The sequence below is a fragment of the Populus nigra genome, chromosome 2 (assembly GCF_951802175.1).
Source record: "Populus nigra chromosome 2, ddPopNigr1.1, whole genome shotgun sequence".
NCBI lineage: Eukaryota > Viridiplantae > Streptophyta > Magnoliopsida > Malpighiales > Salicaceae > Populus > Populus nigra.
In genome coordinates, this window is record NC_084853.1 from 39,525,324 (window position 1) to 39,540,394 (window position 15,071).

At 34.4% G+C, this 15,071-nt stretch overlaps 1 protein-coding gene across 2 annotated transcripts; it reads right to left on the reverse strand.

Annotated features, from left to right (window-relative positions):
- Positions 1–516: 516 nt before the first annotated feature.
- On the reverse strand, positions 517–9,670 carry LOC133682733 (mediator of RNA polymerase II transcription subunit 33B). 2 transcript variants are annotated; one of them, XM_062106236.1, is made up of 12 exons: positions 9,217–9,670; positions 9,009–9,119; positions 7,748–8,095; positions 7,226–7,545; positions 7,033–7,124; positions 6,110–6,458; positions 5,360–5,570; positions 4,198–4,312; positions 3,958–4,119; positions 2,905–3,559; positions 2,242–2,448; positions 517–1,884 (listed from the first exon to the last, which is right to left on the reverse strand). In XM_062106236.1, exons 1-12 carry the CDS (start codon positions 9,483–9,485, stop codon positions 770–772), a joined length of 3,954 nt encoding a protein of 1,317 aa, XP_061962220.1. In that variant the 5' UTR covers positions 9,486–9,670; the 3' UTR covers positions 517–769. The 2 variants fall into 2 exon arrangements, with proteins under 2 accessions (XP_061962220.1, XP_061962221.1); XM_062106237.1 differs by lacking the exon at positions 9,217–9,670 and having other exon boundaries at positions 7,748–7,986; positions 9,009–9,122.
- Positions 9,671–15,071: the final 5,401 nt, after the last annotated feature.

Here is a 15,071-nt window from a genome sequence, read left to right on the forward strand (position 1 = left end):
TGAACACAAAGATGAAAATAATCATTCTGCAATTACATAAATTAGAGTGAGGAATTACATGGGACAAAAACAAATATTAGGGGGACTAAATCAAGACAAAATCTAGAATTGAGAGACCAAATGTACCATTAACCCATTACTTGATGGCACTGCTCTTCAGTGTCTTTTTAAGTTTATGTTCTTTTAGTTGTTCTTGTTCATTTTGGCCTAAATGGTTAGTAATATTTTAAGTCGATTTTTATATATCGAGATTAGAAGATTAAATTCCTTCTCACAACCAATAAAACGTCACACGATTATAAATTAATTACATAAAAAAAATAACAAATAGATTGAGCAGATCCAAAAGGCTAATTAAGATTAGAAGAAGCTTCTAAATCTAAGAATTACTACTTAAATAGAAAAAACAATAATTAAGATAACAAACTCAAAACTACGAAGAGGATTGGTATACAAACATAGACTGGAGTATCGAGAGTAAAACAAAGTTTAGAATTTATTTATTTTATATATATATATATATATATATATAAAGGGTGAAATCCCTTATGACGAATGTACAACAGCATCAATCCTAATATCCTACGGAACTTGTTTGAAAATGAGCTTTTTTATACTGAGAAACTTTACCAAAGATGTTAGTAGCTTTAAATATTCTTCTCTAGGACTGAACTGAACCGAACCCAGTAGCACCCACCTGGCTCTACCAGAGAAGGATCCCAAAAATAAGTTCTAACTAGCATTCAAGCTTTTATGCTTTCGACAAAATTTACAATCCAGTTTCAATAATCAGTTCAGCTGCTGCGCCCATTGTACCAACTCCACCTAGTCCCAGCAAGGCCACAGCCAGTTCTTCCTCATTCCATTGCCTCAGCCCCTTGCTCAACCTCTTCAATACATCCACGTCAACCTCAAGCACCCATTTTGGTGTGCAAGCCACCATCAAGCACACAAACCCGGATGCATACGCCCATGCAGTAGCCCAATCACAACCAAGCGATATTTTCCCCTCTAGAGCACTTGCCAGATATTCTAAGTGGGTCCTGAGCACCTTTGGCCGTTTTTTTGATGCTGCTGATTCTGAGTCCACACCCCATGCAAATGTCCCACAAAACATTGCAAAGTACGCAAGTGCAAAACCCCTTAGCATTGCAACCATACCTCCAGATTCTCCACCTTCCTGCTCCGACCCGTGGACTGATATAAACCAAGAGGGTAAGGTTTCATTAATCAAAGATTGAACCAAACTTAATCCACCAGAAACCCAAACTAAAGAAGCTCCAAGTGAAGCTGCAAGCTTGACACGCGTCATTGCTGCAGCAAGAGAAACTTCCCCATATCGCATCCCATGTTTGCTTTTCTTCAATTTCTCCATTGCCCCTTTAGGCAACGCACTGCTTGCAATATCTCTAACAGAATGCATTAGAAGCGAGAGAATTTCTTCTGCCATAAACATGACATCTCTGACAGATCGGTGCACTCGTAAGTAGAGAATTCCAGGGGCAACAGGAGAGATCCCACCAGAAAAGTGGGGGCCAAACCCGTGACCTAAAAGGGCACCCACACCACCATTGCTGGAAATGTGTGAGGGGCTTAAACCAAGAGTGGATGAGAAGCAACTCTTCAGAAGCTGAACTACAGCATCACTATTATGGTGGAATACAGTACGAGAAGCAGAGAACACAAGGTGGTCACTCCAACGCTTAACCTTCTGTGCCCATAAAGCAGCTATAATGGGCATGCATGGCCAGCAACCAGCAGCAAGGGCATTCACGGCTGGGCCAATCAGGGTGAGGAACCTTTCAGACATTTTGTCCAATTTGTAAGTAATTGTGAGGCTTACTAGGGCAGCTAATGGCAAAGGAAGTGTAGCCAGAGTACCCCCTGCAAGGACAAGTTTTGAGACCTTGTTAATGGATTTTGTTTTTCTAAAAATTCCCCTGTAAAAATTTAAACGCAACTCGTGTATACTCATTCTTCCTGCTTCATCATGATATGAGGATCTCTAGGTCTAACACATGAATGGCCTAGACAGTTGACATCTAATAAAAGGATACGAAATCCCAAACCTAAAACTGTAAGAGTGTAGCTATTGATCTACAAAATACAGGTCACTGTGGTTTGTTTTAGCTAAGCATTCAGAGGAATGTACATGAAGAATTTTACCTCTGTCAAGAACTGAAAACCCTTCATAGCCTTACAAAAAAAAAAGGAACGGTAATCAGTATGACAAAGGATTACCTACAGAAAGGCTTGGGACATCAACACCAGTTGCAGCCAGTATTTTCTTTATCTGTTGCTCAACAGAGGATAAATTTGCAGCTGGGCTTGGCCAATCAGTTCCATTCATAGAAGCTGGCTTCCATATGCCCCGTGTAACTTCAGCTGAAAAATAGCTTACAATAGTGGCCAAAGACGCTGGCAGAAAATCAGCAAGATCTTTAAGCCCTATCATAAGTCATAACAAGAGCAGGCATAAATAGATTTGAATGGGCATATGGTAATTAGGGATGATTTATTTTTGAAGTTTTAGTACAACTAAACTTTAGTTTTTTCACGTCCAAACCAACAATATAATCATTTGATGATTTATGATAATGTGAAATTAAATCCCTCTATACCATCCTCTGCTCTAATATGCCCCATTAGCCACAAAGGGATTACAGTGTTGAGTTTTAAAAGAATAGGGGAAAAGTTAAACCATTTTAAGATCTCAGTAACATCAACTCTCCTACTTATAAAGCTTGTTCACATTTATTTCTCACATATAGCGAAACAGTACTCTTGACATAGCTTCCATATTTTCCCTCAAGACACCGACTTCTTCCTCACATGCTTGCCAACTGATCTCAAACCATATAGACTTAAATTGACAGAATGAAACATTGAGCAAGGTGTGCAAACCTGTAGCCAGTTCACGGGGAGAGAGTCTTCCATGGGCACAGGCTGTCAGAGCAGCATCAAGTGCAAATGGAGTTGCTTCTAAGATATCCCATGCGGGTATTTTAAGTCTAGCTTGAGCATCTTCAACACCAGGGCCAGAAGAAAGACTGCTTCCAGAAGTCGAAGGCTGAACGCCTCTATTTATCCTTCTGAACATCAAATTGAGGAGTGCATCAACAATCTGGTGAACAGGAGTCCCATGTACAAGGCCAGAAAATGTAGAAGCAATACATTCCAGATGTTTTCTGTACCAGAGTTTCAAATTCGGGAAAGAATCCATGAATACTGGTTCTACAGACAGACTCAAGATATTTGAGTATTTCCTAAGTTGGGGTTGACTCCTAGTTGAAGGTCCAAAGGACGCTAATAGGGAATTCCGTACAAGTAAGAGGTATTCAGGGCTTAGATGGGATCCCACTGGTGGTATGTCTCCCAACACATGATCGATAGGTGAATGATCAAATCTCCACAATCTCAGCAGAAGTGTAAATGCATTAGAAAACACTGCGTGACAAGAAAGTTCTTCCCCTGTTGGTGGAAGAGTCCATGAGACCTCGGGAACAGCAGAGCCAAAGGCCTCACAGATGGGCATCAATGCACCAGCAAGTAGCGGAACCTGCCAACAGATTTTGAACATCAATTCATAGACAAAATAACTACAATTTTCCATTTATTTTCCCAATTTGGTTCTTCTCTTTAATTCCTATTAACCTTTTGCACTAATCTTCGATTTCGATTAGGCTTTTTGCATTGATTTTCTTTTCCATGCAATCCGACCAGCATCATGATTTATGATTTCACAAAATCAAATAAAGGCATAATTTCTTAGTTTCCATGCATATTGGAACCCTCTATATTCCATACTGACAAACTCTTCATTAGATGACCTCTTCAAGAACTTCATAAATTTCTCCTCTATGTGAAAAAGGACACAAGGGCACCAGTCAGCAAATGACATGCATTACACACACAGACACTAGACAGAAAAAGATGTGTTGTTAAAATTCAACCCACCAAACCATGTAAGGACAAAATCTGCACGCAATCCACAGATGATATTCCAACGAGAAGAACATTTAAAAGTGGAGCGTAATTTATCAAGTGACTCTCAGTCCCAGAGTGATCAGCAGGAACTGGAGGCGACAGCAAATTTATAATGAAAAGAATTGTATGTTCCTGTAAACAAAAGTAGAAATAATTAATAATTTCAACTGGAGAGGGGGCTATGGTGGGGGTGGGCTTCCAGATCATTACCTGTATATTCCAACCACGAACAAAAGAGGCTCCACAAAGAATAGCAGCAGCAGATATCTTCTCATCACCAGAACCATTGACTGCAATCTCATATATTTTCTCAACCTCTGGTAAGCTTCCATCAAATCCATCTTAAACTCAGTTTCCATATCACTGGGTAAATACAAGAGAGAGAGAGAGAGAGAGAGAGAGAGAGCATGGCATGCCTGGCTTCAGGAAAAAGAATGGCATAACTGGGACCAGTTTAGGAGATTAGGGAATTGCATTTTGAACAAGACAGCTAAGACCTTTATGGTATACACATACAGCAGTTTGAATCTTTCCTAGTGTGAAATAACAACATTATGGAGGACAATTCATAAATCATAAAAGCTCTCAACTTAATTGTACACAGGACATGCCACCTTCAAATACCTCCAATATGGCATCTGTCAACATAATAAAACACAAAGCACATCTTGGACCAGCCTCTTTTAAGGCATTCATAGAATAGCATCACCAGTCAATAATATAATGACATCAAGAGCTAATTTCTACACGCTAATTACTAAGTTTAGACAACAACAAATAGTGATATTGATTCTCCAAAAATCTGGCGTCTGAAGAGAAACACCACCTAAGGATTCAACATACACGTTCTCTCAACTATAATTTTTCTGACTACTAACATAACAGCATGAAAATTATGAAGCTGGTTAGATCACGTTTACTATAACCATACAATATGAATAATATTAAAAAAATTCCAAACACTTGTAGAACACAAATGAAATAAAACAAACAATTCCATACAAAAACACTGCAGCTTTGAAGCATCACAATTTTGCTCAGAAGAAAAAAGTCTAGAATCTTGAGTTGGGTCTGGTTTAGACTACAAAGAAATCAATGTGAGAGCTTTTATGAGAAACAAAACCAATGGAAAGTGTGCTATCTAGAAATAAGTCAAAACATTATGATGATTTATATTATTTAATTTGACCCATTGTGCAAAATGTCAAGTCTTCTTGTGAAAATAAGGTAGGAAACTCCTGTAGTTTCAGTTATAATGATATTACTATATTATGTTCACCATGCATGCAATAAAGCAAAAAACAACGAAGGGGAAAAAAATAGGAATCAAAATATATTGATAGTTGTTAAGAGTAAACCACTGGCAGCATACCTGGAAGCAGGAGTTGAAACCAAAATGTTTATCATTGAAGGGGTTAAAGGTGACCCGTTCATCAATGATGACCAGCCAGTTGTTTGACTGGGAACACCCCTAGGTACTTGGTTGGCACGAGCATTCACATAGCCTGGCCATAAATATGCTGTCGTGTCCAACATATTTCTTGCAATAAAAGCCTCAACAATCAGATGCCTCAAGTTTCCAGCTGCAAAGCAATTAAAAGGAAAAGAAGACTACATTTCAGAGCCACACGTAAAAACAATAAAGACTGGCATGGAAGGTCAACAGGTTGAGAAAAAAAGAAAAGAAAAGACCTAGAAGAGAAGAGGATGGATAACCATATTTTTGGGAAGATAACAGATACAGGACCTATTAAAAATTAAAGAACAAAAATTGTTCAAATTAAAGAAATGTACTATTTGTGTTGTTTTTGTGACCCTCGAAAATCTGAAGTGAGGAAAAAGAAACAGCGAACAGCAATTGAAAAGAGTGATAAAAAAAGAAAAAGAAAAAGTTGAAAGGTTCAATTAGTTCATGTAATGTTTTTTAAAAGAAACCCCCATATACAAGGGAACTTTCTAAGAAATACAGAAATAAAAAATCAGGCTGCCAATTCAAGTTAAAACATTATGGTAGCAGGGGAAGTTAAACATGTTCGTCAACAGTATTGGAACTATCTTGTTTCTGCACCAAACACAACCTTCAGAAATATGAACTGCAATGTTAATGAATGTAATCACTTACAACAGTTGGCTGGCATGTCATTGATACTCATGCTATAACCATTTCTGACAGTGAGGCCCGAGATAAACATTGTAGCTTTTGCGGCAGCTTGATTAGCTATTGAGCTAACTGACTGAGGCGGAGTCAACAAACCCTCATAATCACCCAATAGCTGTAGGGAAGTAATTAGACCCTTCTGAAGCTTCCCCTGTTTTTCTTTACTTTGATTGGCAGGGTTCTGCTGCGTTTCATCAATCAATTCACTTTCCTCTTCCTCGATAAGATTAGTCACTACAAGGGTTGTAATAGACAATAACATGGACAAGCTTGTATCAACGCGGGGCATTAGACCCTCACTAGTATTCCTTTCCTGAAAGATTGCAAATAGTTTAAGTACTAAGAAAGATGCATAATGATATAAAAGTTAAAACAGGTTGATGCAATCCTTGCACCAAAAAAAGGTACAATTCCATTGGAAGAAAGAGAACAACGCTTCTGGAAAATTAATATCATATGATTCTCTCATTCAAGCTAGTATATTAAAAAAGTTGCAATTGTCTTCGAACAGTTTATATTAAAAAAGATACAATTTTCATGCAAACCTTAGCCTTCTTTCCCTGTTTGTGATTCACCGCATGCTATATCTCATACTTGAGGGAGTTCTTTTTCATTTATATTCTCATTTGGGTTTGTGTTTAAAGACATTACACATTTCAGAAGCACTGGTTTAAGCCCTTGTTCAACATCAAATATACTAAATTGTTGTTTATGAAAAAAGATGTACTTATGACAATATTCGCAGCTGAATAACAATTGGTGCTCTGGGGATTCCTCAGTTCTTTCTCTACTTTTATAACAAAGGGAGTGATATTAAAATTTTTAGCAAATTGAAAAAAATTTACATGCACCCATAGTTCCTTTATCAAGTTAGCACAAGTACCCACCCTTTGAACAAGCCGTAACGCTGCAATCCACAGGCCTAGAAAAGTATCATGCCAAGTGGTACGATTGACTGCTTGCAGAGCTTTGACCAAACCTGCAACATAAAACTGGAACAATAAATTCTCTTTCATCACCTACAGTTCTACACTACAGGTTTGTAAAAGATTTCAGCATAACACAAGAAATGACTCGTACTGATAAGATTTTCTACTGCACTAGTTGTTGTCACTAGTGACCCATCCATAGTGTCTTCTAAAAATAGGTCAATAGGTAGCCAAACCGCAGAGTGACTTGCCCCATGGCATTGACCAACAGAAGATTTGAGTGACCCAGAAAACATGATTGCGTGAAACTCATGGTGTGATATTGTTTTGCCCTCTCGAGACAAAACCCTGTGGGTGTCAGATGTCAACTGCAGAAAGGCATCTGGAGTTGTGTGTTTTGAGTTTCTCAAAGCTGTGGAATGCACTACAAGCAGTTGCAATCGCTCAATGAAGCCTCCCCAATGTGAGGGCCTAAAAGGATAAGAGAAGATCTTCATTAATCATGTTTCATTCAGTAAGATTCTCCAATTTCTATCAGCAACTACCCCGCAGTTCACAAGACTGCACCAGGCCAGGCATCATTTATACTGAGCATAGCAAATCACTTTAACGGCTTGTTTCACTTTTTCCTATTAAACACAAGTAAAAATTATCATAACAGCATAAATCTTACATGTTTTGACGTGCCAAGTAAAGTATACTTGAGGTTACTCTGTTTTTTAAAAACTCTTCAATTAGCTCGATAGCCATTGTAGTATTCACTTTGTGCAACCCCTCATGGTGCTCATTTCTCTTCTCACTGAAGTTCTCATTGCCATCTATTTCCATATCCTGCAGTCTCGACAGCCATCTAGAATTCTTTTCCAAGCTTTGTTCCAGCAACCCTTCATCATCCAAGGAAGCATCAAGTAGCTGCCACACAATTGAAAAGACAAATTCAACCAGAAGAATCCCAGGTTCACACAATTGCACGCCAAATATTTGGGAAAGATGAACAACATCATCTATTGATTTCATGGTCCTGTTATCGCAACACAATGAAATTAATATTTATTATAGAAGTTTAGAAGTATACAAAAAAATAATAACTAAAATTGCAAGATTAAGATGGTCTGTCATGATTTTTGTTAATTGTTAGGTAGAAAATGAAAGATTATTTATTGCAAAAGTTATTTCTAGAGATTCTGCTGAAGAGAAAAAATAAAAAAGACAAGTTTATAATTCCACGGTTGAGGCATTCACGACTGGCAAGATTGCTAGGACCTAAGAGTATCCATAGCAAGTACATTCAAAGTCTGGGTCCAAGAGTGAACATCAATGAAGCATCTGCTTAACAATGCAAGCACGGACCAATTGCAAAACTATAAATTTTTTTCCTAATTATTTCTTTAAGACATCCTTCATGTTTCAAACATTGCATTACGTTATTGTTTTATAAAAGATATATAGTACATCAGGAAACCACTTGAAGAGCCATTATGTGTCCACTTCAAGTGCTAAGACTGAAATCACCACTGTCTACGGCGATCACCAAGGTCAACCAACTCATTATGAAAGAGAATGGCTGAGAAACTACTCTCACTCCCACTTTCACGTCTCTAACCCAAATGAGAGTTAAAATCAAGCATGATATTGATGCAGTATCCTCTTTAATCCAAAAACGAAGCCTACTATTACTAAGTCTCCTTCTATTTCGTCATTATCTCTCTTTCATTAAGTACATTTTGGTTTCATCAACCAAAAAAAAATAAGTCACCCTGCATGACTACACAATTTAAGACTCGCTATATCTGCCTATTCCAAAAAACAATATCAAGTTTTAAAGAAAAGCCAGTATTTGGAATCATATAGAGAAGTAGCAGAAAATGCACCACATAGAACCATAATTAGCAATGCATTCATAGAGACAAAGAAATCCAAAAAAAAAAACTCACATTTGGTAGTTTTGGGCATTGATTAGTGCTGAAAAAGAAAAGGCATGTCTCTTAACAAGTTCCATATACAGCCTATAAGCTGCTGGGTGGAGCTTTCGATTCGGAACAACCCTGTTGATAACATCAAGAATTAAACAAAACAAAACCACCCCTTTAACATAAAATTAAAATATTATTATTATTATTATTATTGAAGGTGATGGGTTGCCTGGTAGAAAGAAGTGCGAGGACGAGCAAGGGAGGGGCGAGGTTGAGGGAGAGGGCCTTCTCGAGGAGCTTCCACGTGATAGGCACGTGATTATCGAAGCAGATGTGAGAGACTAGCAGGCGAGCCAGCTCCAATGAGGGCAAATCAACGCCTGCAGAGTTGAGACTGGAGCTGAGTTGAATCGCCCATAGGTGCGGCTCACTGTTCTTGACCTGAGCTGACATGGTGTGTTCAAGAACCAAGTCCCATACACTACTACTCACCGCCATAGCTCAACTCAACTCGAATCAATTGCTTTCTAGAACAAAGATCTACGCTGTTCTTTGCTTTATCATAAGGAGAGAGAGAATAAATCAAGAAAGAACTTCGGGGATTTTAACTTGAAATTTAATGGATATCAAGAATATTATATATCTTTCTTTTTCTTTTTCTTTTCGAGAAATTAGAATTTAGATATGCTTCTTTATTTCTATTAAAGAAAAAAAAAACACCTCCTTTGACCATAAAGTGATGTGAAATACGATATGAAAGGAAAAATAAAAATTATAGTTTTGTCCTTAGAGACTCATCGTTGTTCAAATTTTATCCTTGTTTTTTAATACGTTCCGATTATACCCTTTTTCATACTTTTTTCAATTTTAGTTTTTCTTATTAATGGGACTTTGCCGCCGCTGGAGGGGTGTCATTGAGATATTTTAAACTACAAGAGTAGAAGTGAAAGAATAAAACAATCTGCTGTTCTGTTCTGTTCTGTTCTGTTCTGTTCCCACAAACAAACAGATCCTTCTTCTCTAGAAGGGTTCAGCGTGAAATGGTCTTCTTACAGAAACAGAGACCACAATGGTCAACACTGACGGCCTGACGGCTAACTTCCAAATATCTCTCTCATCACAAGACGGTTCAGCAGAGAAAAAATCTCTTTCCGTGGGAATTACGGGCGCCTCCTCTTCCATGTGTTTCAAAGCATAGAAATGATTCTCTTGTTTTTTTTACATTAATTTATTAAAATAATTCAAAAATACTAAAATAATAATAATAATTTTTTATTAAAAAAAAAGTTAAATTGCCGCCGAAAAAATCGGAACCTGCCATAGAGGAGGATCATGAGACTTTTCGGGTCATGGTTGATAAAAATCAAGAAACCATCCCGTTGATTTCAAGAAATGTAAGCAAACATGTATGGACAACTACAATGATTATTATAATAAAAAAAATTACCCTTTTATCATATAGTTTACTCTGTTTTACTTTCAAAAATTATACAAAACATCATCAAGAAATTTAAATAGCCCGGAATGATCAAAATAATCTCTTAAATATTATATTAAAAAACTCTATCAAGCAACAAACAACAACCTAATTAATACAATAAAAACCGAAACAAAAAAAATAACTGAAACAAAACCGAACCGCTTTAATACCAAACTGAAAAAAAAAAAAAACTGAACCAAACCGAAATCAAACCAATTTAAAAAACCAAAAAAACTCTAAAAAACAATGCAATTTTTAGTTTTTAATATAAAATAACCGAAACCAAACCAAACCGCTTTAAAACCAAATCGAACATAACAAAACTAAAACCGGTCAGTTGGATTTCAGTTTTAATATAAAATAATTAAATTGAACTGAATCGAAATTAATTGGTTTGAACCGGTTTTAATTTTATTTTTTTATATTTTACTAAATTTTAATTCAAATATTTTTATAAATAAAAACTAAACTCAACCAAAATAAAATCATCATTCCTGTATCATATTATGGAGGCTGAGACAAGATGCGGCAGCAATTGAAGATACCATTAATAAGATTTGCAGTGCTTCTGGTAGACCCCATGTTTAGGCTGACGGGGTGATCAGTGGCAATAAATCTTCATGTGCTCAATAAGATGTTATTTTTTTTTTGTTTTAGTTCAACATGGGTGTTCGGGTCAGTTTTCACGCATCTCGACTAATCTCATGGGTCCTAAAATTAACGATTATGTAAGTCTCCAGTGACCATCATATGAGTAACTATAAGGCTCGAACCTGAAACTACAGAGAAAACAAACCTCATAATTTCAAGCTTTTATCACCTCCCTATCATCTAGATGGTTGATGAGATGTTATTTTTTCTTGGATTGCTGGTAGCACAAAAGAGACCTGCGCCTGCTTCCATAAAATAACACAAGGAATCAAGCATTTATTATGTTATAAATCAATACAATAAATTTACCTGGACAATATTATTTTAAATTTAAAATATCTTCAGGAATTCCAGAGCACCCACCACTGTGTACTTTGTGATCAATTTAAAATGGACCCACGTGTATTAATTGATGATCAAATATTAAAATCTGCATCATTTTCACTTCTATTTTTGTTTATTAATTTTATTTGTCTGTAAAGTGGTGGGGTACTCCTTGAATGAATGATAGAGATATTTCTCAATATGCCGAAATAAGAAGAAATTACAAAAAAAAAAAAAAAATTGGACACGGATGACATAATTTATATCTTAAAAATCACTGGTGAATAAAAAGATAAGATTTCTTGGAGTACCATGACGAATAAGAAGAAAACGAAAAAGACTTAGTTTAGGGACTATATTGTAGTTGGCTAATAGTTGAGGGGTGTTAAACCAACTAGCCTTCCATTGATGGTCCGACTTGTAGCAGAGTAGAGGTGAGCTTTATTCGTCTAAACTGAAAAATCGAATCACCTGAATATTTACATTTGTTTTTGTTAGTTTTCTTTGAATTTTCTTTTTTGAAATCTAACAGAATTTAATTCTTTTTTTTCAGTTCTAGTTATAATTTTTCATTTTTCATTTTATTATAACCAAACACAAAATAGTATACATAATATATCTCTTGCAATTATTAATATGAAATAATTCTCTTGCTTGCACTATGCAAGCACGGATTCATATGTTTAGATCATGTGAATTTTATTTTTTTGATATTATCAATAAATTTAGTATAATTGGTCAATTTTAAAATTTCATAGCCCAACTCATTGCATGGATTGAGTTTTGAGTTAAATGGATGGGTATTATCGTGACATGATCTGGTTAACTTGACAAGTCAAAAAATAATCCAAATAACCAATAAAAAATAAGTTGACTTCTAAATAAAATAAGATAATCTTTTAAAAAAAATTACAATAATGATATGTTAAATTAATCTTCAATCCATCCAGGTTAACCCATTGAATTCATGATTTGGATCATAAGCACTATCATGATGATCTAATATGGTTGACCCATTTGTCTATTTATTTGCTCTTATTTATTTTTGGGCTCGTTTAAGGTTAGAGTAAGGATTGAATTGAAAAATTATTATAGAATTAAAGATTAAATTGTACAAACATGGCAAAAAGTGGCGTGTGTGACACACACTTGCAGAGGAAGGTCGCCATATAGGGGAGACGTGCGTGGTTTCCTTCAAGCTTCAATGGTGACTTTCATTGTTGATGTTTGAATAACCTTTAGAGGGGGCTTCCGTTTACTGCGGTGCTTGGTGACAATGTAGTTCCAGTGTATTTTTGTTGGGCTATTTTTCTTTTTTTCTTTTCTTTTTCTTTTATGTTTCTCTCCTCTTCTCAATCTTCATGTCTAATTTCCTATCTTCTTCCTTTGAAGAACAGAGAAAGGTGATTTTTTTTTCTAATTTTCTATTATAATCCTTTTATTTTCAATCTTTTAAAAAACAATTTTTTTTAATAAAATCAAGTGTCAATCTAATGACAAGATATTTATTTGACTTTAAAAGAATCCTCCTTCCTCGAGTTTATTAAAATGAACTATCAAGTTCAATCTAAAAAAAAATCAACATAAAAATATCAAATTAAAAAAAATATGATTAGAAAAAAATGAAGGCAGAATTGAATAATATTTAATATAATAATGTTTTAAATATAAATTAAATTTATTTGTTTATATTGAGTTTTAGTTAAAATTTATGAGAAAAAGAACTAGAGGACTATCTAAAAATAGGCCAGGCGCTTATACTCGAGTGGACCAACATGCCAGGCCTTGTACAAAGAATCTTGGGCTTGAGTGGGCATGTTAGGCCAGGCTTGAGACCTAGCCTCTTCCCTTCCTTTTTTTTTTTTTGTAAGACAGAGAACGTGTTGTTCTTTAAAATTCTAAAATAAAAGGTGCAAAAAATGACTAAACGGACAATTTATGGACTAAAACTAACCTTTACACATGAATTTAAGCAAAGCCCCTTTGGTTTCATCTTGATACTTGTTCTTTTAATTATTTTTTACACTGCAAATTTCAATCCCATTTCAAAAAATATGTCTCCAATTCAATTCTAATTTTTTATCAAACACCTTGAAGTCTCAGCAATATACAAAGAGAAGAAAATATGAAATATCATAAACATCAAATGAAAGGATTTGATTAAAAAAATTAAAGTTTGATAATCAAAATAAAAATAAAATTACACTAGCCATTAAAGAATGCTGTACACGATATGATGTATTTGAGTGTGTAGTAATCAATAATTAAATAATATTTTTTTGAAAATATACTGTATAATTTGAGAATGCAGGGACTATATTATCTGACTATTTTGTATTTAATTGGAATTTTGAAATGATATTTATCACTTTCTTTAAAATAATTTGATAAAAAAGACTAAAAATTAATCAATAGTGCTCAAAGAATAAAAAATTATAACATTATTTTTTTATATTTTAAAAGAATCAGTTTTTTTGAAGAAATAGAAATTTTAATTCCATTCGTGGATTTAGATGGTAAAAAATGGAATCAAATCTATCAAAATCAAAACCGAATAGCCGAATATTATAAGTGCTTATACAGTGTAAACTGTAAACAAACCACATCGTGGTTTTACGGAAATCCCAAGGGCTCTTTGGTTCTTTCAGTTCGGGTAGAGAATTATTTATTTTATTTCAAAATTAATTTTTTAAGTATTTTTCTATTGTTTTGATGTACTAATTTCAATAATAAATTTTTAAAAATAAAAAATATGTATTTAAATATATTTTCAAACAAAAATATTTAAAAAAAAACCACTATTATAATACAAATATTCTATTAGAAAATAACTCAAAACACCATTTGAGTTTTTTTTAGACATTTAATCAATTTACAAATTATTTTTTAGGGTTTGCAATCTATCAAGACCACCACAAAAAAAATTTACGTAAAATATCTATCTATTATTGCCAGTACAATATTAAAAGATTTGAGGTTAATTTCCAGATGCTTTCGTATTTATTGAACTCCCCTTTTTTTTACATTTTTGATTGTTTTTTACTTTTTTATTTAATTTTCCATGTCATAATTATATGAGATAAAGTCCTAAATTGTGATAAAAATACATAAGCAAAATACAGAGAACCACAATGTAAAACAAGAAGAAAACGTGTCGCCAATCTCAAAATTTTTAGTGTTTTTACTTTAGTTTAAAAATTTATTTTGTTTATTTTTCAGTCACTAAATTTAATAAAAAAAAGATAAAATCATAAAAAAACTATGGATGAAAGAGAAAGTTCAAGCTCACCACATTTCAACAAAAAAAAAAGAAATTTGGTATTAATAAGTTTTATTTGACAATAGAACATTAATGATGAATTTTTTCAATAAACATGTCTAGAAAAGTAAATTATGGTCAATTTAGATTTTATTAATATAGTTGATTTTTATTTAGAGTTTTCTAGGGTGTTTCTAAAGTTTGTAAGTGTTTTGTGGATTTTTTTAATGGTGTGTTCAAGGTGAAAAAATGGGCTGAGAATGGATTTTTAGGCCACTCATTAATTTTTCAGAATCTCGGAAACAACAAGTCGTTTGTCGCTATACACAACCTCTCGTCTAATAATTTTTTTTTCCACTCTTGATAGTGA